Source organism: Pectinophora gossypiella, chromosome 7 (assembly GCF_024362695.1).
Source record: "Pectinophora gossypiella chromosome 7, ilPecGoss1.1, whole genome shotgun sequence".
NCBI lineage: Eukaryota > Metazoa > Arthropoda > Insecta > Lepidoptera > Gelechiidae > Pectinophora > Pectinophora gossypiella.
In genome coordinates, this window is record NC_065410.1 from 10326703 (window position 1) to 10352254 (window position 25552).

At 38.5% G+C, this 25552-nt stretch overlaps 1 protein-coding gene across 4 annotated transcripts in view; it reads right to left on the reverse strand.

The window, feature by feature from the left end:
• LOC126368026 (prolyl 4-hydroxylase subunit alpha-1) overlaps positions 1–25302 on the reverse strand; it is a 34420-nt gene extending 9118 nt beyond the window's left edge. The window contains exons 1-12 of one of the 4 annotated variants that reach the window (XM_050011877.1): positions 25123–25302; positions 8307–8502; positions 8002–8147; positions 7164–7320; positions 6047–6231; positions 4927–5066; positions 4410–4534; positions 3569–3722; positions 2943–3167; positions 2294–2350; positions 1797–1962; positions 901–1024 (exon numbers count right to left, since the gene is read on the reverse strand). In XM_050011877.1, the coding sequence (XP_049867834.1) occupies positions 906–1024; positions 1797–1962; positions 2294–2350; positions 2943–3167; positions 3569–3722; positions 4410–4534; positions 4927–5066; positions 6047–6231; positions 7164–7320; positions 8002–8147; positions 8307–8494 (1662 nt within the window). In that variant the 5' untranslated portion in view covers positions 8495–8502; positions 25123–25302 and the 3' untranslated portion in view covers positions 901–905. Of the gene's footprint in view, positions 1–900; positions 1025–1796; positions 1963–2293; positions 2354–2942; positions 3168–3568; positions 3723–4409; positions 4535–4926; positions 5067–6046; positions 6232–7163; positions 7321–8001; positions 8148–8306; positions 8503–15997; positions 16208–25122 lie in introns of those variants that run through there. The other 3 variants (XM_050011874.1, XM_050011876.1, XM_050011875.1) reach the window with 3 other exon arrangements.
• Between the last annotated feature and the right edge of the window lie 250 nt (positions 25303–25552).

Sequence of the window (25552 nt, forward strand, 5' to 3'; positions counted from 1 at the left end):
TTGAAGGAGCGCGCACCTCATCAGGATACTCTGATAACCTTGCTAGCTGAAGTGGAGGCATTAGTTAATAGCCGCCCCATCACACATGTTTCTACGGACCCGAACTATCCAGAAGCTTTAACTCCAAATCATTTTTTAATAGGTACGTCTTCTACCAGTCATGAATTTGGTAAGTACACAAATTCAGATCTCTGCTTGAGGAAGCGCTGGCGAGTAGCACAACGACTTACAGATATGTTTTGGGCTCGCTGGACTAAAGAATATTTGCCGACCCTATTACCGCGGCAAAAGTGGACGCAGGAGTCGCGATCATTTCAGGTGGGTGATTACGTTATATTGGTCGAACCTAACTTGGAACGTAACCGATGGCGTCACGGCGTGGTGAGTGCGACACATGCGGGCAGCGACGGGCGCGTGCGCGTGGTGGACGTGCGCACCCGCACGGGCACGCTGCGGCGTCCTGCAACACGCGTCGCTCTATTGTCTCCACGAGAGGATAGCGCTAACTAGTTAGCACTAAGGGGGCAGATATTGTAAGCGACGCACCACTACAATCTAGATATATTTTAATTATAAGTAGGTACATTGTAGTATGAATGACAAAATAGAAGTGTAAGAAAACGTCTCTGCCTGCCCTGATGGGAAATAGGCGTCATCTTGTGTATTATGTCACCTTTATAGCTTCACATCATTATTTTCTTATAATAAAGTCTATGAGCACACACGGAAAGCAATTACACGTACAAACGTAGGTTTTTTTGTATGAGTACCTATCTTAGGCCCTCGCGCCGCACGGCGGCGGCGCGGTCGTAGTAGCTGCATACACGCGCGTGCGCTCGGTTGCTTGTCGGATGTGCTCACATATCGCAAACATCTCATACTTTCATTTCCATCCCTTACAGCTTCTATCTGAAGGACTTGGGGACCGGGTGCGGTATCTTACGGATCATCGACTCCTCCTGGTACTCCAGGTTACATGGCTTGATGAACTCTTGACCGCCTTGGTGGATCCACTTGTTTGATACTGTGGGTAGAAAGGGGATTGATTGGTTTGAAACATTTTGTAAAGAATATGCGAAAAATTTATGTATTTGCTATATAAATAGTTGAAATCACGTGGTTTCCAGGACTTGTGCCCGGTTGATGGCAATAGCCCCCCTCCCCCCCCTCCCTTTATAATGGGACTTAAACATAGCCGGCGAATAGTATATACTACGTATACACCTCTGCCTACCCCTTCGGGGAGTCAGGCGTGATGCTATGTTTATGTGTGACTGGCGTTGAAAGGATTAATCAAGAAGAAAAGAGCAAAGGATAAAGGCTAAGATTTTTTCACATATTACAAACAGTACGCCAGACGTAATAAACATGTACCTAGAACGTTTCCCAAAGAAACTTCGTTATCTATTGTTACCGAGTAGCAAGTAGAAACATCTCCTTCTCCCAAAGGATTCAAGTTTATTTACAATAAGAAGTTTTTTTCTTTATAGGGAACAGGCTGAAACTTAGCTCCGTGAACGCTGTCTGTATGTTCTTTTTCAAAATTTAAGAGCCATGCTTTTGTCGGTGGAGCTCTTTCCAGATTTGCGATCTTTTGCTAGTCCCTTGACCTCTCTGTAGGTCAAGACAGTGTAAGTAACTTCGCCTTGGCCTTCCTCTGCACGGTTTACCTTCTATTTTGCCCTCTAATGCAACATTTAGCAAATAATCTTGGCATACTAGATTCCAAACTCTGTTTTCAATGTATATGTGTGTACGTCTGTTAATGTTATACGTAGAGTAATAAAATAACTAACCCCACTTAGAGCCCCGCAGTACGGGACAAGCGGCGTGTCGTGTGGAGAGGTCCCCTTCTCCGGAAGGATGCAGGTTCATCCAGTAAAGAGCTGCGTTCTTGATGGGGAATACGCTGAGACCTAGCTCCGTGAACACTGTCGCGCCGCCCTGCGCTACTTCCGACATCTGAAATAATGGATTCTCAATGTTGGTGCGAAGTGCACGTATGTATTTACGCAGTAAGGTCATAGTCCACTTACAAGACTCTGCTACCACCCGACGAATAAAATATAATTGAAAGGCTTTAACTCGTGGCCTTGCGATGTAGTTTATATTGACAATATAAGTTAGCAGACAGCTCGGTGTCAGCAAGCTTCCCGCCATCAGACTGCTCGATAGATGATTGCCAGCAATGGTTTTAGTATAGGGCGGTGTTGCAGCAGAGTTATGTAATTGGGCTATGACCTTTACGATTGAACTTTGCATTGGGCTATGAGCTTTACGGTTTGGTACTTACATAAAACAATACGGTTGCAATTCTGTTACCGTTGAATCTTGTAAAGGCATTCTCCTGCTTCTGAAACAAAATTTCAGTATTTTTTTTATCTTCAGTAAACAGGTTATTATGTCCCGTTTTTTGTTTTCCAGGTATATGCTATCATTTTAAGTTTTCAGGATGGCATTTACAAATGGGCGAGAGAGTCGTGTATATGAAGGACTTGAGTCTGAGAACAGGTTATCTGATCGCTTAGCTGATTGTCGGAGAGAACCGGCCTAAAGTGGGTCGAATAGCTGCTGTAAATACTGAAATAGGGGAAACGTTGACCACGCCAGCGGGATATATATCCGGGAGCTGAAGTGTTGTTTCGCGAGCTGATTGCTAGCCTCTATGGCTAGAGTAATCGGGTAAACCTCATAGCGCGGCTCCTAAGGCCTTCCGACACCGTCGTTGACGATTTCCATAGTGGAGGCTATGTTTCTATACCTCCTTCGATAATGGTTGCTAATTCCTAAAAGCGGAACGCGCATTTCTAATCCAGGGTGCTAAAAGAACCACATCACAAATCGTCGAAAGACAAACATGAAGACACTAGCGAGGAATAATGAGATCTCGTAAGCCATCTTCTGAAGTGTAACAAAATATGTGCGAATTAGTCAATACTTACACGAGCGAAGTCATAATGCGGTTCGTAATGGCCTCCTATGCCGTAGTTGACGACTTGCAGCTCCTCCGCGGAGATCATGTTCAGCCCGGTGAAGTCGGACACACGCTGTGACACGCGCGCTATCACTGACGACTCCTCGTCCCGCAACCACGCTGACTTGCTTATCCTGTAATGCGCTGGCACCAGCTCGCCTGTCTTCGGATCGTGGACCACTGCGCGTTTGAACTGGGGAAAGAAAATGTTTCATTTGGCGGAAAGTAAAATATGAATCCGAATCAACGGGCGATAAGCGATATTGAACTATTTAGATTGCGATACTAATCGCATTAACACTATAGTGCAAGTATTTTAGTGCTCGCTCAGAAACACTCTTTAGCTAAAATGTAGAAATGTGACAGCCGCTTTTTGTTTATGATATATCGTGATTGGCAATCGTGTTCCATCATACTAAAACTGTCTAACAAAAAACGAATCGGATCAAAGTAACACTAAAGCTTTCTTGTTTGACCAGAAGACATCAGACTGTATAGACAATAGTTTCAAGAAGGATATTCATAACGATGGGCCAAATGACAAAGTGAATATTTTGCCAATGACATTTCGCTATAAAATTTCAACCAACTCACCCTCGGTTTAGCCAACTCTTGTATATATTCGATTTCACTATCACTGATGACGTCATAGAAGACATATACGTCGGGGTCAATGTACCGCTGCTCACTCTTGATTGGTGCTAGTTTCAGGTATGGGTGATTCTCGGTGAGATAGCGACAGGTCAACCTGTCAACATCAATTACATATTTAGTTTCGATCGCCATCGACTCGCAAAGAAGAAGAATTACATATTAGTACCATCCACTCAAATCTCTGGTCAATGAAGAACCAAACTGAAAGAGAGATTTGAGAAACTAGATAACAAGGTGTGCTGTGGCATATTACGAGGAAAGTGGTGAGTATGAATTGGATTGTGTGAAGGATATGTGTGTCAAAAGAAAACAGTGAAGACGACTGACAGAGATGAATGGAAGTGGAATAAATGCTGTGCTGACCCCACTTAAAGTGGGATAAGGGGATCATGACATAACAAGCTGTGCTGTGAGCGGAATTGGAGCAAATAGAATGTCGGTTATTACGAATTGCTATATTGCCTTAGCATAGACCAGTGCGGATTTGAGAAACTAAGAAACCTTGACATTTCGTCAGTTCCGATTGCGAACAAGTGGACGTGCGCTTAACTTACAACACTTAAGCCTTCAAACTAGAGGTATAGATCAATCCTTATAGAGCATTCTAAAGCCCATTAATTTTATTGAAGTACAGTTTTATTAACTATTAGTCACATCTTGTGAAGTGTAACAAAATATGTGTGAATTAGTCAATTCTTATGAGACCATGAAAAACAATAAGAAATTAAAAACAGAGAACAATTCAACAATATGTATAATATAGTTTTCTAAGTATAGATACCTCTTGGCGATTTCGTTGGGGATTTCCATCTCGCCGCGACACAATGCTTCATAGGTTTTCCGTTCCTTAGCATACGTTGACAATACATTCACGGGCTTGGACTCTCCTTCCGAGTCCCCGGTTTCCTGCAAGAGTAAAATAGAAGAATACCCTGTTAAAAAAGTTAAAAGCCTTCCAGAGACCAATATCTGACCAATATAACTATGTATTCCTGATATTTGTCGCAAATGATGATATTCTTTGCGAAATTGGCGTAGTAATGCTACTACGCTTCGCAAGCGGAGGTAAACTGTTTGCCCCACAGCAGAAGTCGGACTTTGGGGGGGCCATATAAGAATACCCTTAGAATGTCACGAAGCTTCCTCCCAAAGATACTGGATCTTATCGGGTGGATTGGTCTAAAAATCTTTATATTTAAGGTGACAATAGATCTTAGAACGTCGCAGTGGCTGTATCACCACGAGCCCTTGTCTTTTCAAATAATTACAATCATTACGGTATTTTGAACATTGCATACCCCACGACGTTTTTTCTTCAATCGCTCATTCTCTTCATCAATAAGCTTCTGATAGTGGGGTATGTTGCCCCGGGCGCGCACGTGCTTCGGATCCAGGGCTAGAAGCTTCTTGGTCCACTCCATGGCGCTATGGACGTCATCTACAATAAATAAGTACACACAATTTGTTTAAATATAGTAATTCAGGCTCATGAACCATCACAAATAACATTTAGACAAAAATATTAAAAGGAAATAATACATCAATGTTTTAATGAATTTTATTGGAATAACAAAGATTATGACAATGATCGACTTTCCAGGCTACGTTCTCCAAAAATAATATAGATGGCGCTGTCCAGTTTTACTTTATATTTATATTTTTTCATTACTCGGGTACATAAGTATTCAAAAATATAATGTAATAGCAGAAACATTATATAAAAATAGTTGTTGTTTGATATTTGGATAAGATTATAATTATGTATCCCTCTCCTTATTTTGATCAGAATAATGGGTGGAACATGTATTGTGCGTGGTTGTAATAAAAAAGGGTCGTCATTTATACCGAAAAACAAAGAGAAAAGATGCATATGTCTCTTATCCATGAAATTAGAAGGTAACGAAGGTTTATATTTATATTGGCCCCGATTCCTGCAAACACCGCCTAATTTTATTTTAAGTTATATCCGTCATTTTCATATCCGTCGAAAAGGAAAGGGACGGATGATTCACAGCTCTTAAGTTTAGGAAGAATGAGTAAATGAATGTGTCGGGTTATTGACTGATGTAAAATTTTTAGACGGTTGGTTTAGATTTGTGCTTAAAATTGACGTGTGTTCCATAAATTTTATGCTTGTCAATTACCCGTCCCTTTCCTTTTCGGCGGATAAGAAAATGACAGATATAACTTAAAATAAAATTAGATGGTATTTACAGGAATTAGCACCATTATACATATATTTATATCTTTATAAAAGGTGCTGTAAAAAAACGTACCCCACGTAGCCTGGAAGATCTCTCATTGACAAGTCAGTCCCAACCAGAAAAGCACTTCAAGTTCATCCAAGGATATAATCTCTTTTGGTATGAATGAGATTTTTGTACGGACTGTCTGGGGTGGGCTTAGTACTATACTGACCTAATAAAAAGTGCGCGAAGCTGATATACTCCAGGATATCGACTTCACTGAAAGAATAGGCCTCGTTGTTCTCCTCCCTATACTTGTGGAGAGCCTCAGTCATCCACGCTAGGGCGTTCTTGAAGTCCTTGTCGTTGTACAGAGATCGGCCCAGCTCGTAGCAGTCGCCCGCGGACATTGGAGTACTGGAAACATAACATACGATTCCTTATGGGTAGTTTCCTAGGTCAAAGATAAATTATGAAATTCTGAACACTAAACAAAGACAGATCTAAAGGTGACAAAAAACATTTTAACTTATTTACGAATTGTAATAAAGAAAAAAGTAAAAAGTGCGACATTTTGTCACTTTTATATGACGTCAAAGGTTGCTTTTTGGTGTTTTGTAAAAGGTAACTAATTCGACTAGTTGGAAACTACCCTATTGTGGTAGTCAGAGGTACATCCACATACACGTTAGGTTAGAATAGTTACGCTATTATGTTCTCTTTTCTGTTGATATTGAAATATGATTTTCAACAGGTTTAGTTTATAAATAATATAGAAAAAGCAGGTTAGTATCTATATACGTACGCCTGTAGATTTGCCTCGAATAGTGTTCAACACTTGGCCGCCAGAAATGGGAAGGCTAGGCTGTAGAAATGGGAAGCGCTAAGGGCTCTCACCCGGTACAACATTAACGACAACAGGTCTGAGAGTGCCCAGGGGCCTGTTTAATAAAACTTACAATTGTAAATTACAATGACAATTTGATGTTCATTGCGTAGCTAATATGAAACTGCAAAATATTCATGGTCACACACTCCGCAATGTACATCAAATTGTCATTGTAATTTACAATTGTAAGTTTTATTAAACAGGCCCCAGGTGGGTGAGGGCTTTGGCTTAGGGCGTCGACTGACAGTATTACGTATATGAGCATCACTGCCCGTAGTGCGCCGATACCAATATGCGTTGATAGAAGTAGAACGTCGACCACGCAAGCGGGGTCAGTAACGGGCATAAGCATAGGTACGTTTGGCGCAAACTGGTCAATCATCGAAAACATCTTACGATGAATAAGGGATGCTCAAAATTATTGATAAAGATAATATACCCATCATAAAGAGAATCCTACCTGTACATAACCCCATTTAGAACTCCCTCGGCGAGTTCATTGACCTTCAGTTGGTACGTGTTCTGCAGCCTGGTCAGCGCATGCGCAGCGCCGGCGAGATCCTCCAATGTGGGGTACTTCACGTCGTCGTGTGTCATTGTTATGTTCTTTATGTATTCTGATGAAAAATGATAATAAATGTTGCCTACAATAAATAACTGAAATATTTTTTTTTATTTGACAAGTAACGACCTCTGCGGCCCAGTGGTTGAGCGTTGGACTCACGATCCGCAGGTCCCGGGTTCGAATCACTTTGTAATCCCTTGTTTGGTTAGGATTGATTGTCCGAAAGTAAGATGATCCGTGCTTCGGAAGTCACGTTAAGCCGTTGGTCCCGGTTACTACTTACTGATGAAAATAAGTTAGTGGTTACATGAGCCATGTCTGGGGCCTTTGGCGACTAATAACCCTGACAGCAGGGTTGCTGAGGTTGGTAATCCACCTCACAACTCACACTACATAAGAAGACTTTGACAAGTAACGTATATGTCTTGATTGCACGTAAAACACAATCACACGCACTTATAAGTACCTACCTACTCCTTTTAGGCCACAACTCATTATGTAATCTTATATTCCGATTGAGCGAGTATAACTTCTATATTTTCGCTCATTAACAACTCTGGATTGATTGATAGGTCATCGACCTCATAAATATTTAAAAAAAGAACAAGTCTTTTCATTCCAAACTGTGGCTGCAAGTTACCTTCCAACGACTTGTCACTCAACCTTATCCAATAGCGATTAAGAGCTTGAATTAAAGCAGTGATTAGAATATAAAGAAATAGGTAAAGCTTACCAGTTCCTATCTTGATACTTTGTTCTATATCATCTAAATCTGTAGTCAGTCTTTTAATTAGAGTAAATGCGTTGATCGGGTTACCCAAGTAGTTGGGAATATCTTCCATCGCCTTCTCATGTTCTTTCTTATATGTATTTAAATGCCTGAAAATAATTAAGTTAACTATTATTCTCTACGCTTTATGTAAGTAAACGAGTATTGCGTATATTTTAATCAAAATCATCAGCCCATTAACGTCCCCACTGCTGGGGCACGGGCCTTCCCTATGGGTGGATATGGTTGGTTACCTACTATCGACTTACTTCTTCAAAATGATTATTCTTCTCTCTTCTTTCGCGATGTAATCGTCTAAATCATCGATGATTCTCTTGTGTGTCTGCAGCAAGGGCTCTACTTCGGCTATGGCAGTGAACAGTTCCGCCTGTGCTCGTGGCCAGAACCCACTTATCATCACAAGGCAAAACACACCAACCACATGAGGAACCATCATTATGGCACCTGTAACAATGATGATCATCATTAATTTAAGAGCCACTTATCGATGTAGCATTTTCCAAGCTACATTTTTAGGGAAAAAATAGGGCAGTGGTTTCCCTCTTCCCATCCGCCCATAGTAGGTACTTTATCTGACGCAAGTGGGATGACAATAATAATAAAAATATATTACAAATACCTATTTTATTATTATTGTCATCCCATCCGCGGGGATGACAATGGTGCCGATTGTGACAAACAAAACTTTATTTTTTATTTATTTTTACTAAGCTGTTGATTACGTAAAAATAAATAAATAAAAATAGTTACGTCGAGTGTAAGGCAGAGATAAAACTAATTTTTGGACCTGCCAAACTAAATTAAAATATTTGTGCTGCCACACTCATACATGACATAGCTGACGAGGAACGATAACTGATATTAGGCAGCTAAATTACTCAATTGTATAAAAATATTTTGTTTATTTTTTTTTAAAGAACGTCTAGGGCCCTATGCCGAGGTTTTTCTTGCAGCTTCTTTTCCCCGGCTGTACAGGTTGTGAAAAGCTGCAGTATTTTTAGGCGGATGAGACGTTCGTTATGTAAAAATTGACAATTCAAAGTGTAACTATGTACCAACTGAATAAAGATATTTTTGAATTTGAATAAGTATACTATACACCTCTGTCTAACCCTTCGGGGATACAGGCGTGATGCTGTTTATGTTCTGCCAGAATCGTCACCATTACCTATCCGTGCTAGAGATGATTTATTATATTTATCAAGTAATAGTAAATAGTTATTATATTTTGAGTCAAGTATATACTTAGCTCATTTTAATTCCAAATATGGCGCTCTAATAGCAGTGTCATGTAATTTATTTTATCACCATTAAATAAAGGGTTGGATATTATGAATCGTAGTACCTATACATTAATAATTAATTTTTATCCCACGCTCTTAACAATTAGCCATAATTTTCCCTCAGTTCTTCGTGTTTAAACGTCAAATCCCATTAGGTTCTTAATTTTTTTATGTTTTTGTTATTCATATCTTGTGTGAATATCTTTTAGAAGATAATAATGGTTTCAATGACGATTGCAAAAGATATTAACGTATTAACTTAAACAGTATGTGAAACTTTGACATGTGTGTTTATATTACGGTTACTCAACCATAGTTCTTATATGTACGAATACATAGCAGGTACAATACCACGCCCGTGATCGCTATTGAGGTGGGTAGGACCAAAAACCCTCAGAATGTTAGAGGATTACCGCAGTCAACTCTAAAATAATATGGCGAATTGTCTACTGGCAGCTGGTCAGGTGATCAACTCGTCGCCTACAAGTAGCACACACTCATGTTAGACAGAACGTGATCTCGCAGTCGACTTCGCGACACGTCTGGAATGATAAACAGCATGAAACAATTTATTTTTCGTCCTGGGAATTATGGTGACTAAAAGATTTAGGTAGACCATAGCATTTTAAATAGACTAGTACCATAGACAGCTACCGTCTTATAACAAAACGAAGAAAAACAATTGTTGCTTGTTATTTAGATCACATTATGTATAGTTTTCATCTCGAGCTCCTCCGTGCTTCGGAAGGCACGTTAAGCCATTGGTCCCGGCTGCATTAGCAGTCGTTAATAACCATCAATACGCACTGGGCCCGCGTGATGGTTTAAGGTCCGATCTCCCTATCCATCCATAGGGAAGGCCCGTGCCCCAGCAGTGGGGACGTTAATGGGCTGATGATGATGTATAGAATTATGTTGCAGAAAAGCTCTTTATTTTGATTACAATAATGGGTAGAAGATGTAATTGTGCCTGGGTGTAATAACAAGAGTCATCATTGATACCCAAAAACAAAGATAAAAGATGCATAATTATGTCTGTTATCCATGAAATTAAGTAGGAGGATAAACGAAGGAAAAACTGTACAGCGCCATCTATCGTTTTTGAGGTACGTGATATGGAAAGTCCCGCATTTTCCATGCAATGTGACAATATGGTGACAATGGTGACGAATATGACAATGACGAGATCTCACCTGCCCATCTAGCAATACAGGGTGTTAGTGACATCGTAACGAAAAAAAAAATGGAACGCCTATTTTATTGTACTAAAAACGATGGTGGGTGTTTTTCTTGTCGCAAATGTTTAATTAAGATTTTCAATTTTTACTGTGCCGCAATGTAAGTCGAACAACGCGCCACACAGACGCTAAACTTACGCGCGGCTACGTTACGCGTGTGAGATACGATGTTGATATCTAGGTAGGAGTTTTCATTCTCTTGTATTTAGATGCTTAGTAGTGGTTCAACGTTTAAAAATGTTGTTTGTTGAAGTAGAACACCTACTGCCACGATTTTTCACGCACGGTACCTACCTACCAGTTATTAAAACGTTCCTAACTTATTAACAATAAAAACCCTACTCTTGCCTTACCTTAATTGTTATTCCTTCGGATGAAGTACCTAGGTAGGTACCCTAGAACATGTCACGTCACGTAGGTATGCAACATCGCGTTTCCTCCGCGGTAGGTAGGTATCACACGCACTCACAAACACAACACCTTGCTCTTTAATAAACATCAACAATCTTCCATACTTTTGCGCAGTAAATGGTCTATGATCTATCATCATAGTCGACACTACTCATTTACAGAATGAAACAAACACTCACAAACACGAAAAAAATATCCTCGAAAAACATCACGCGATTCGGGTCAAGCTTAGTATTCGACTGAGCGGAAGCGCGCGGCGGCGTTAGCGCAAAGCATCAAAGGCGCCGACTAAGGGCGCCGACGACGCACCGGCCGCGGCCGCGTCGAGCCGACGACTAGAGAGAGAGAGAGAAGTATGTTTATGGTGCAAGTGACAGAGAAAGAAATAGTATCTGTTCGTATGCCTACTTTATTGGCGAGCGTTGCCCTTGACCCGTGCGCCGGCTATTCACCTGCGCATAGCTGAAGTTGTAGATACGTTATTATTATTATTGATGACATTGATAAAATTTAATAATTAGTAATTTTTATTTGTTTATTTTAAATGTGCGTTCTATGCAGCTTAAAACACAATATGGGACTGAAAAAAATCTATTATTTTTATGAATTTGGCGACAGGAAACTTCACTTGATACCTATCAACTCAAAGAAATACCTAGTATCTGTTCGTAATGCCTACTTTATTGGCGCGCGTTGCCCTTGATCCGTGAGGCTATTCACGTCCGAGTATCCATCAAGACAGATCAAACAAGCCCTAACTCGGAGGTCTTGCGTCCCAGGATCCTTTAATTATGTCTTAGAACCTTCTTGGCCTATGTGGTCCAGTGGTTGAGCGATGGGATGCGGAGGGTCCGGGTTCGTATTCCGGTGGGGACATATCACAAAAATCTGTTTATAAGGCCTTTGGTTGGGACGTTACAGGCTGATCACCTGATTGTCCGAAAGTAAAATGATCCGTGCTTCGGAAGGTACGTTAAGTCGTTGCTCCCGTCTACTAGGTACTTATGTAAGCACGTAGCCGTTACATGAATATTGTACACAGAACAGGATAGGTTTAATTAGTTCTTTACTGATGATTTAACAATGAGATTTAAAACTACGAATAACTTAGTACTTAGTACCTCGGTACGGTACCAACATGTAACAAGAAAAATAAGATCACTCCACTCGGACAATTTTTTTCTTTGAACATGCCGACATTGCCTACGCGGCGGAGTTGCCGAACTATCGATAGGTAGATTATCAATTGTTGAACTTGAAAATTGTCTAAACTATCGAAAGTAGTGATAGTACATTTAGATCGATACTAGCGATAGTACCGATAGGTCTTGCTTTGTAACAATAATGGGTATTGATCTAAAAGATTTATTTATTTTCGATTTTTGTGTAGCGAGGTTTTGCGTAGGTACTTACATACTAAGTTGGTGGATGGTTGACATAGTAGGTAACTAATTACCTAATCTGTGGTGGTTGTGTTAGTTGGTTGTTAGTTATTCTAATGACAACAAAGAATACAATTATTTACTGTTTCAACTGTTTTAGGTAGATAATGGCCCTGATTCCTATGAGTAAATGAATGAATAACCCGGTCGAATCAAAAAGGTATCTCGCTGGTAACTTAATTCTGTCGGTTGTTTTAGATTTCTGCTTAAAATTGACGTGTATTCCATAAATTTTATGCCTGTTGATTATCCGTCCATTTAAGAATAAGAATAAAATAAATTTATAATTTACGATAGACAGAGAAAGAAATAGGATCGGTTCGTAGTGCCTACTTTGTAGGCCGCGCCGCCGCCGCGCCGCCGCCGCGCCGCCGCCGCGCCGCCGGCGTGCGGCGCGGGGCGCGCGGAGCGGGGCGTGCGGAGCGGGGCGCGCGGCGCGGTGCGTGTGGCCGTTGACCCGTTCGAGCAGCTGTTGTCTCCATTACATCGAAAATTTTCGATAATTTGTCATTATTGTTTTTTTTATTGAAATTTGGGTTCTATGCAGCTAAAAGCACAATATGGAATTGAAAATAATTAAAAACAAAACTCAAAATTTCATTAATTTTGCGACGGAAAATTCCACTAGATATTAACTCAGAATCATGGTCTGAATCATCCCTTTCAGTATTCGTTACGATGTCACTAACACCCGGTATATGACAGAGCAATCAGATATAATATTTACTCATACATGTGATTCTGCACAAAACTGAGTATAATTAGGTGTGTCATTATTTCCTGTAAACGGCGATTATGTAAAACTATTGTATTGAACGTAATGTAACGATTTACACTGCTCAGTTCAATAGAGCAATGACTGGGTACGGTATATTGCCATTGTACTCCGGTACCGTGTTTGTCAAAACTTACAAATCTACACGTTCACAAGCTACAAGTTACTCACGAGTACGTTTAAATTACGTTTATCAAAAAATGTAGAGGGATTACAAAATATACTTGTGAAATAAATATTGACACTTGTAATGTAATTTATATAGGACTTCGACTTTGATAAACACATTCTTGTAATAATGACATTATTTTACAAGAAAATTGCTTGTAATATAGGGTTTGTAAGTTTTGATAAACAGGGCACAGGAAACGTCTACATCAGCGGGAATGAATCTGCATACCCTGAATTTTAAGTATTTTTTATTACAAATTGAATTCTCAAAGACAGATTCACATAAACATACATTCGGCAACCTTTTTGCAAAGGTATCAAAGCTTGGGTATAAAACCTTTTTAAAGCAGGCACGTTAATGGAATTTGGTAAACGTATTTCGAAGTCGTAAGGCTTCCTAACTGTATACCTATATGCCCGTTATTTCGCGAAAAAAAAATGACTTTACCTTTCGCATTTTAATTTTAAGGACATTTATTACAATGCCCAAATATTTAAAACTCGAAATTCAGTACCTACTTTTTATATCTAACTTATTTTTGTTTGTAATAATGAATAAGAATAAACTGATAGGGAGCTAATCGAGCTTGTTAGGTGTCAGGTTATGTAAATAAATCCAGCACATATAAAATAATGTAGGTCGTACGTAAGTTAACCTTTAAATATCATTAATTAACATATAGGTATTAGGTATTAAGACTAAAAGCGCTTTTGCTTTGAATGAGGATCGGATGAATCGATTAGGGCGTGAGAAAGATTGAGGGCTTTCCAGGCGACGTTGCTTAAAAACAGTATAGATGGCGCTGTGCAGTTTTTCTTTCGTTTAACCTTCTAATTTCACGGACAACAGTCATATGTATCTGTTTTTTTTTCGTTTTTGGGTATAATCAATCAATCAATATAAATATCAATAATAAATTAGGTAAAAATGCGATGTCCCTTTTTATTACACCCAGGCTCAATCACATCTCCACCCTTTATTATTCTATTCAAAATAAAGAGGAACAATATAGGTAGCAACATAATTCTATGCATAATGTGATCCAAATATCGAGCAACAATTATTTTTATATGCTTTTGCCCTTGCATTGTATTTTGGAGTAATTATGTATCCGAGTAATGAGAAAATAGGTAATTATCACGTTAAAGCTGTACATCGCCATCTGTATTGTTTTTGGTGACTGCAGCCTGGAAAGTCCCTCATTGAGAACGAACGATTCACACGATGAACATAGAGTAGGACTCCTAGTAATTGCCATAGCAATACTCTTTGTGGAAATTGTAGTAGGTTAGATGAATATTCCAAAACAAGATGTTGATGATGATGGAAAAGGCTTGTAAAGTTAAGGTCAAAAGAAAAATATCGTCTTCTAGTGAACATTATTTCATGCGCAATCACTAAAAACTCACTGAAAACTTTAAGTAAGATTTAAAGATGTATTCAAAGTTAATAATGCCTAAAGATTTGCTTGTTATGTAAAAGTAGTATTGTGTAACTAAGGCCCTGCGCAGACGACAGACTATCCGTGACGCACTTTTTAGTCTGTGAAAATATAACCTATGCAATTATATGCAGTAACGCGCCGGACTTTTTGCGCGTCGTGTGCGTTACTTTTTTAATTTTCGAAATATAATTGCATAGGTTACGGATAGTCTGTCGTCTGCGCCGGGCCATTGTCAGTAAAGACAATATAAATAATGTCGGAAGAGAGTAGGTACGGTCACGAATACTCATATGTGTACACTTTGAAACCATTTTTGTCAAATTAAACCGTAAGTCTCATTAAATGCCAAATATGATAGTGCGACAGGGTTTTAGAACCATGTGAAGTGGGGACATGATATTGCTCATGACTGTACATGCGTGTTGGTTAACGTGACACACCACGCGTACCCGGTCCCGGCCGTATTATCAATCAACGCCGATAAATGGACTCCTCATAAACGCTCTACATACAAATTACACATACACTCGCTCGCGTTGAGACAACTGGAGGGTTAAGAAAGCCACATCGAAGCAATTCATCTCAAAAAAAATTTACATTTGCGCATTTATAAGTGTGAAATGCAAATGTCAAATAACAATATTGCTTTCTTAGATGAATTGCATCAATGTGGGCTTTTAAAACCCAACTATACCGGATTTCAGCTAAGTAAATGTTTCAATAAATAATACTTAATTAACAAAAACAGTTACGGATACGTCGTTGGACGTTTTAGAAATATCAATAGCTACTACAATATTTATCATGTAGAGTTGTTAAACTTTAATTTCGACTGTGCTCGTGATCTTTCTAGAAATAATGATCTCGATAAGAATGCTGATTTTATTTTAACTAATTTTAAAAGTATTCGTAAAGTATTCAAAGCATGCTCTAGATTACAGATGCCTTAACTGATTGCTTATTATAAGGTAGAGAAAGTGCTCTACAATCAATTTATTTTAACAAGTTACGACCCATCCGATACGATAGTTGTTCCAAATTGGAGGTAAACGATATATTCAAACGTAAAATGAGGTTTAAACGCAGTAACGCAAATGTTCCTTGAAAGTTCCTTGCACTGTTTTATTTTAAGTACAGGAAGCTACAGCAGCGGCTAAAGAAACAATATCCTTACCGGTCTAGAAGTAAATTAAGTGGTGCAATCTGGGTCACTGAAATATTGAAAGACTTGAAACCTCACGAACACGAACCGCTGACTTTGAAGGTGGAACTGGAGTGAGTCACAAAAGAAATAAAAACTGTTTTTTTGGGATAAACGCGTACAAATCTGCGGATTCGACGCAGCCGGTGCGCTCTGGTGCGCGGGCGCAGGTCAACGAACAAATGCCGGCAGCGGCAGTCGTTGGCGTTCGGAAGCTAGCCGCGAGCGACCTTATCTAACGGCTTATGACGTGTAAATATAAATGATGTAGCTAGAACAGCTTTTTGGAGCAGATCTTCCGACAGTAAACAGTGCGCTATGGAATGCTAATCGTGTTCGTTAACGCGACTTAATGTAGATTTGCCTAACATGTTATTGACCGGCGCGGCGACCGAATGCAGGGTGTTAATAGATGCCAAATATGATAACAAAGAAGATAACATGCTTAGAAGTGCAATAACAGGGTTTATGCCTATAAATCAATTAGGAGTAGGATCTTAGATTGAATTATGTACCGAGAATATCATGATTCATGGCTATTTTCTTTCGAACGTGCTAAGAGATTATCCAATAACTTACTAAATACGAACCTATAGTTTAAGCACTATTGTTAAAACATAAAAAAAAAACTTTTTGTAGCAGCTTTGAGGAGTAGGAATTTCAATTGCTGATGCTGTTCCTACTTATCATTCAATAAAAAGCACATGATTGACTTGCTGCCACAAACAAACACAAATATTTATTCAACGCATTTACATAGCACTTGAAGAGTTTGCAATAATATCGTGTAAAGGCACGTCTTTCATGTTTATTTTGTATTAGCTAATATTTAAACTAGCGAAATCTACGAAGTACGGTCACGAGCACTAATATGTATACACTTTGATACCGTGTCACATTAACTTTTTTGACAAATTAAACCGTAAGTCTCATTAAATGTCAAATATGATAGTGCGACAGGGTTCTAAAGTGGGTACATGATATTACTCATGACTGTACGACTATGTTCAATAAATATTTTTGGTTCAAATTATAATCTACATCAGCTGAACACGATCACCTACCAACCATGACTCTATTTTGTAGGGAATGTAGAGTTGGAAGAATTTCAATTGCTGAAACGAAATAGCTGTTCAAAACCGCACGTTTTGAAATATTTTTGTATTTACAAGTGCCTAGTTACATCTCTATTGAGGTCATGTCATCAACATGCGTCATGTGGTTGGTATACCCACAAAATGTGCCAGCGGTTATCAAGAATCTCTAAGGTTTTATGCCTGTTATAAACCCTTCATGGTCATCTGATCCCACATAAAAATCGTCCCGCGGGCTGAATGACCTAAAGGACTTAGCTTTGCCAAATATGAATTCCATCACTATAGCGCTCACATAGCTATCATTAAATGATTCCCTGACGTGCAGTTTATAGGGAGCGTGCTAAAAAAGCTCTAGAACTTATCAGATATATGAAGAGAACTTTAACTTTGAATATTTTAGAAGATAACTAGAAACGTCTAGTTGGCCAATGGGAATGGATTTCTTGCTTAACTTTACACCTGTTCTTCAAAACATGACACATCTAGATGTTTTGGCATCTAAGCATTTATTACACGGAGGAAGCATAGCACTAGAAAAAAATAGGCAAAGCCATTGGAATGAATTGGAAATGATGTAGGCGCCTAATTGACAGGCGGGTCGTCACGAGACGCCACTTTCGCTCAATCTCAGCGGTTGATGAAACTCGACCCCACTGTCACGATATGCCTAGCTCTGTTGAAACCTCAACTACTCTGGAGAACCATTATAGGTATTCCTAGAAACTTTGCGCAATATACAAATCTATTATTTCGACATATTCGTCTTGATTGAACGTAGGTACGTGGATTACGTTAACCTTAAATCTAGTGAAGATTACGTCTGACGGAATACTCAGAGCAGAGATGACATAAACTCGACGGCAAATAGTTTACTTAATTGCTAAATGAGGCGGCAAAAGTGAGCAAGTGCGTGGCGGGTGGATAATATTTACAAGCAAACTTATTGCATGTTGTTTAACGAAACGAGAGCGGCAGAAAATCACAATTTATTTTACTTGCTTTTTTGTGTGGAGGAAGCAAAGGTGCTCTGACAAGATAACTGGAATTTCGTGGCCCACTCCAACGGGAAATAGGCATGATCTTACGTATGTCTTTGATCACATCTTCGCCATTGGTCATGTGCAACAAACAGACGACAAGAGAGAAAACAGATAAAGAACCACACACCATTCTGTTTGCATGGCAAAACACTATGAAATCTACTGAAGTTTTGAAGACTATATTTTGTGGATACTTCTCGTATTGCATGAAGATGAATCCATCACTCGTCATGGATGTACCTTCGATAACTTTAATGTTTTAACTAGGTACCCAAATTTTATCATGAATCCGGTTAACTAATTGTTCCTAAATAGGCACCTACTCTATTTAGGTACCTCTATTGAGATCTTTACAACTGCCGAAACAATTGGATTGTGATGTGCTATAAGCATTTGTGTTCTTTCTTGGCAATTATTAGAGTAGGTACACATGAGTTCAACGAACCGATTTAAATTCGGCATGTCGCCGTCGCGGCAGCTACCGCATCAGAGGACAAACGTGGGCGAAACTGGTTTTGTTTGTCGCGGAAAATTCAAAATACCCTTATTGTTTCTCAAGTGGGACTCTTAATTGTGCTTCTTGCAACAGGACTTTCAAAACCAAATTTGGTTTTGCTAGTCACGCCCGCGCCCATGCAAGAGCCCAGGCTAACACTAGCTAAGGATGTCGCCGTCAACGGATACGTCTGGGAGGACATCATCATCATCAATGTTAATTTTGTGATGTGCATATCTCCTAATAAATGCAGGAATGGTGATTTGCTTAGCTTATCTAGGGCCCATTTAAATAATTCATGTGTTGCAGTTAATTTGTAAATCAACCAGACGGATGATAAGTGGACATTCTCCTCTCTCTCTCTCTCTCTGTATTTAAGAGTTGCGCTCTTGTCGGTGGAGTAATCGCCATTCCTCTCTTCTTCGCGCCAAAACCTTCACCTCCCGATACGACACGACCTGCACCTTCTCTTTTATTTGTTTCATAAATGTTCTCCTAGGTTCTCCCTTCCTCTTTTCCCTTCAATTTTTCCTTCTATAATGTTTGTTATAAATAAATGAATCGCGTCGTATCAGGTGGCCAATCCTATTTCCTCTCCGGTTCTCTATAAGTAGTCTTCAATATGGTTTTCCTATCTTCAACCCTTTCCAGTTTTTTTTTTTTTTTTTTTCTCTTTTGTATTCTGCTACTTGGCGATCTGTTGTTTAACAATGAGCCAATTTTAGGTCTGACTTGTAGTCTGATATGGTTTACTTTATTTAGAAGGGCATTCATCAATGCCACTTCCATTACATATTGTCGAATCTATTTACTAGATTAGGGACACTATGTCGTTTTAGTCTGGAGTGGAGTAGGCTGCCAGTCATTTCTAGCTGTGTCGCTAATGGATTGATATGGTTAGAGAGTCTTGTTTGGTATTTCCGGCTAAATTGTGAAACTTCTTGTTTAACAGTTCTAATGTTGAGGTCAGCATTGATAAAGTTGTTGCAAATATATTGTGGGATATTAAGCATAGTTCGCATTGCCTTGCTTTGAAATCTTTCCAGAATTTCTATATTACTATTACTAGCAGTGCCCCAAAGCTGAATACCATATGTCCAGATTGGTTTAAGTATGCATTTGTAGATTGTCATTTTACTGGAATTCGACATTTGTGAATTTCGACCTATTAGCCAGTACATGTTTCTTAAGCGGGTATCCAGTTGCTTCCGTTTTGTCCATATGTGTTTTCTCCATGTGAGGCGCCTGTCTAGGTGAATTCCAAGGTATCTTGCGTCGTCTGATTGTGGTATTGTTTCATTATTCAGTAACACTGGTGGGCAAGTTTGCCTGCGTAGAGTAAATGTAACGTGGGTAGACTTGTTCTGATTAGCCTTAATACGCCATAGGTTTAACCACTTCTCAATTTTCGTCAGGTGCTTTTGGAGATTGTGTGAGGCCAACGTTGGATTATCATGGACAGATAGAATTGCTGTATCATCAGCATAAGTAGCAGTGGTTGTGTTAGTATCGACAGGCAAGTCAGCAGTAAAAAGCAAATACAACACAGGTCCAAGTATGCTTCCTTGCGGCACTCCGGACTCTATAATACTGAGTTGAGACTCTTCAGAGCCACACCTGACTTCAAAGCATCTCTTATACAGGTAAGATTTTATTATGTGAAAAAGTGAGTGCGGCAGCAATTTCTTAATTTTAAAGAGTAATCCATCATGCCACACTTTGTCAAAAGCCTGACTAATGTCCAGGAATACCGCTGAACAATACTGTTTATTTTCCAGGGTTCTACTTATAACATCCACCAGTCTATGCACCTGTTCTATGGTAGAATGTTTCTCCCTAAAACCAAACTGATGAGTTGGAATTATGTCGTTTAAATGGTCCCTCATTCTATAGAGTATGATTTTTTCAAATAGTTTCCCCGGAATTGACAACAGACTTATGGGTCTGTAAGAAGAGGCTTCGTGAAGTGGCTTGCCGGGCTTGTGAACCATGATGACTTGAGCGATCTTCCAATGGTTTGGGAAATAGGATATTCTGAGGCAAGCATTAAATATCGCCAAAAGTAGGAGAATCCCCTTCCTAGGTAGTTGCTTGAGCAGAGTAGCATCAATTTGATCGTAGCCCGGAGATTTGCCCAGTTTTAGGTTTCGGATTTCGTTACTTATTTCGTTCGGAGTTACACTTCTCAATGGCATACACATTTGATCAGCTGAGGTGAGGTAGGAATGTATTTTAGCATCGTGGTCGGGATTGGTACTGGGGAACGGTATAAACACGGATTCCAAGTGTTTCGCATATTGTTCAGCTTTGTCAGCATCGGACCTCGCCCATACTCCATCCTGGGAGCGTATAGCTGAGTTATGATTTTGCGGGCGCTTGAGTTTCCTAGTAGCTTTCCAGAGTGAGTAATTTGTTATTTTATTAGGTGTTAACTGTGCCAGTTGAGATTGTAGATCTTCATTGTTCAGATCTTTTATTAGGTTCTTCAGTTCATCAGAAGCTTTATTGAAGGCCTTTTTGTCTTGCGGATATCTGGAGTTATGCCATTTATTTCGCAGCTTTCTGCGACGAAGTACCATATCTTTAATAAATTTAGGATATTGATGTTGCTTAGCCTTCAATCGTGGTTTTTGAGGTGTCGCCTCGTTTGCTGCTTTATGGATTATTCTATTATACGTCTCTATGGCATTATCTATGTCGTCAGTTGTTTTTAATGAGATGTTTAGTTGAACTTCCGTATTTATGACATCTGTGTAGTGCTGCCAATCAGTGTTGCGATTGTATAATCTTGGTGATGGTTCGACTAGGATAATCTTACAGTCGACATTCAAAATTACCGGCGTATGATCAGATGACAAGTCCACGCATTTATCTACACTCATTTTATCTAAATTAATGTTTTTCGTAATAAAGAAATCTAATAAATCCGGAATTTTATTTTTATCAGTTGGCCAATGTGTTGGTTCTCCATGTGACATACACTCCAACCTTAGATCTTGAACTACCTTGTATAGCTGTCTACCTCGTGGCAGAGAGATTCTCGATCCCCAGTATACATGCTTTGAGTTCCAGTCACCTCCACTTATGAATCTAGGTCCCAGCGAAACAAAATACATCCTGAAGTCAGCTTCATTAACAGTGTGCCTTGGAGGGCAGTATATTGCTGATATAGTTGTTTCAGTTTTATTGTGTACTACTTTCACTGATGTCGCTTGTATTTTTTCAGTTCTGTATTCCTCAAGGACATAATGTTTTATGTTTTCTTTAATAATAACAGCCGTTCCGCCATGTGAATTGCAGGATGGGTGATTTGTTGTGTGCACAATATAGTTTTTGATTGATAGGTGGGTTTTAGGCGTAAATCTAGTTTCCGATATTAGAGCAATGTCGATGTTTTCCATTATTAAGAATTGTTCGAATTCCAGTTTTCTGTCTGTTAGTCCGTTGGCATTCCATGTTACTAATCTCAGGTTGAGGATCATTTTGAAACAATTTGAGTAACTAGTTGGATAACGCGATCCATCATGTTGAGCATCATATTGCTTATGACAGTTTGAAATTTATTAAACATTGCATCTAATATATCCATTAGATCATTAGATTCAGTTGGATTGTTGTTTCCGTTCAAGGGTATTCTCCTACTTTTAGTAATTTCTGCATAGCTGCGTTTCTTTTCTGGTATGGTATTATATGTATTACTATTAGGATTTGTGCTGTCTTGTATGTGAATATCAGTGATTTTATTGGTGGTCTCTGGTTTATTGTATGATTTTGTGTTAGGTTGGATTTTAAGAATTTTTTCTTTGTACTGCTTATATTTTTTACAGCCTTTGTAACTTGCGGGATGCTGTTCGAGACAATTAGCACATGTCGCTTCAGTGTCAGGGCTTTTCATACACGAGATCGTCGGATGCTCACCACCGCATTTTACACACCTAAATGGTCTGAAACATTGGTTTTTTGAATGTCCAAATCTCTGGCATCTTTTGCATTGCAGTATTTCTTTTTTCTTGTATGGAGTTTCAAAACATACTTTCATGTAGTTTAAGCGATTTATATTGAAAATCTCCTTATTATTCTGTTTTGGTTCTAGGTCTACATAGAAAAGAGGTAGAGGGTCCTTGGTTGATCGATGGCGAACATTCACTATTTGACGCACATCGTGTCCTAATTCTCTTAGCTCATTCTTTATAAGTGTGGTATCTTCAGATGAGTGTAGTCCTCGGAGAACTACCCTGTATGCTCTTTCGCTTTTTAGTTTGTAGGTATAATGACTTATTTCCATTTCAATAAAGTGCTGTCTTATTTTTTTATAGGTATCAATGTCGGCTGGTACGATTTTTACAATATGGCCTGATCTCAAAGTGGACAAGATGTATGCGTTATGTTCTGAAATTTTATTTAGTATATCTTTTAACGATGTTATGTTGATTACTCCCGTAACAAAGATTGGTTCAGGCTTGGGTGCCTTAGGTAGTTCAGACTGCGTGACTTCTTCATTGCTGTCTGCCAAGTCTTGGAAACTATTGTGAGTTGGTATGGCATAAGCAGTTTTACTTATTTTGTAGGTCTGTTTGTTATCTGGGCTGGATTCATTCCGTTTTCTTTTAGTTGGGGGAACTTGATCTTTTTGCCAATTTGGTCCTTTATCATGCTCTGCTTTTTTTTGTAGTGATGTACTTGTTTGTGCCGTGCTTCCGATGGACGCACTTCTGTGTCTATTAAAGAAACTTGGATGGAAAGCTTGTTGCACAAATTTTTTGTTTGTAGTGAAGCCAATACCCATAGAAGCCTGGTCGCCATCGCAGAGTAACTTTTCAGTGGCACTTTTTATATGATGCATTGACTCATTTTGCTGATCTAGGTTTTTTCCAGAAATATTTTGTTGAATAGGAGCCTGGTCACTCACTCCAGGTGTATTGTTTTCCTCATCCATGGTAGAAAAGGTTTTTATAACGTGGTATCACTTTTCCAAACATCAAATGACATATTTACAAATTATTAAAACTAATGAAGGTAGAACAATTTTTTTTTGTGGAGTCACAAGATTGAATTTCCGAAATTTTCGTATCTAAATCACTTCGTTAGCCGCGGATAACAATAGCTCAGTGCCTTTGGATGTTAATAATCACTTTTGGTATGATTTTGTTATCGAAAACACAGTTATTCACATCTAGTAATAAAATTTATACAACAGCAGGTTAGTGCGTGTTGACAGATGACAGAAGCCAGTACATTTTTTTTTTTGGACATTCTGATTGGTTAAATTACCTATTTATATTATTAGTAGGTAATAAGTTTTTGTATCAGGAAAAGCTGGTACACCTACTGAAATCCGTAGTTAGTAGTAAATAATTGTTAATTGAAAAAACTCTCTCCTTTTAATATTTTTTCTATGATTCTTTTTAGGAAATTAAACTTGAACCTACTGTGATAAAGTACAGGTACCAACCTATATTCTACCTAATCTATAATATAAAAATGAATCGCAAAATGTGTTGGTAAGCGTATAACTCAACAACGCCTGGACCAATTTGGCCAATTCTTTTTTTTTAAATGTTCTTAGAAGTCCATTATGGTTTTTACGGTGAGAAAAAATCGTATATTTGCCGGAAAAGTTCTAAAAACAGCCCTTTTCTTTTCCCATACAAACGTTGTCTAACCATAAGTAGGAACAAAAAACTGCAAATTTACAAACATTACAAATCTTTTTGACTGGACGAAGTCTGTCGGGTCCGCTAGTAATATTATATATTACTTGTTATATAGGAATCAAGAATATTCAATGATGTTGCCTACATAAAAAAAAATAAAAGCTTAGCTTACAAGATGTCATATTCATAATTTAATTTAGTTATTTTTTGTTTTGGAATATATAATGTACATACCTCCATAGTTCTGTAAACAAAATTTGATGTTCTAAGATAAGCATTCTTATGTTAAATCAGGAATAAAAAGAAATGCTGCTGAAATAAATGTGTACAATACACATTATTACACATACCTACATTAACTCATGGTTATTAGGTTATTACCCACCGGGCTCAGCAGAAACTATGGTATTCTATTTACTGTAACCCTGACACACTGTAAAAATAAATAAATGTGAAAGTGAGTTGTTACACTTTCACACCTTAACTTCTCTAACAATCATTATGATATTTTGCAATAGGTACTGACAGGGAAAATAATGTAGTTGCCGCAATAACCGAAGTCTAAGATAGTGGCTTAATAAAAGTAAAACACTGGTTTTCGTAAAAGCTCGTACATCATAAAATCAAGCCCATTCTCGTGGCTATTCAGTGTTCGTTCATGGTCCTCGTCGAGTTGTTAATATGACTACCATAATAGAACTAATAAGTGTTCGTAAGTGGCTCAAAGGGGGTTTATGTAGGCAGTTTGTATGAATACTATAATAAAATAAACATTCGGTGGAAAGGTATGAGGCGGACCCAAGGTACTTACAACTCCTGAAAAGTTTCAAGACTGCAGTGTTGATTTAAACGATTAGTAACAGCTGTCTAATGATTCGACACGTCTATAGAGTAAACATTATTTAGAAAACATAGGTACTTAATTCATACAATAACTTACAAAAACTCAAAATATAATATTATATGGCACTGTTTTGTTGAACTATTTCTTTATTTTTTTTTTTGTCGAATTTTGACATTTTACTTTTTTACGATAGAGGTGTCCCGTTATAGAATAATGGTGTACTAGCAGTTACTATTATAATAACCGATACATTTTGTTGGAATGAGAATCACTATTTTTCTATTCGAAGGCCCATGTTGCATTTTGAGGAATTTTAATATGGTTTCCTAATATTTTACACTAATTGATTTAAATTTTCAATTTTAAATAGTTATAGCTGTATGGGATAACGGTCATG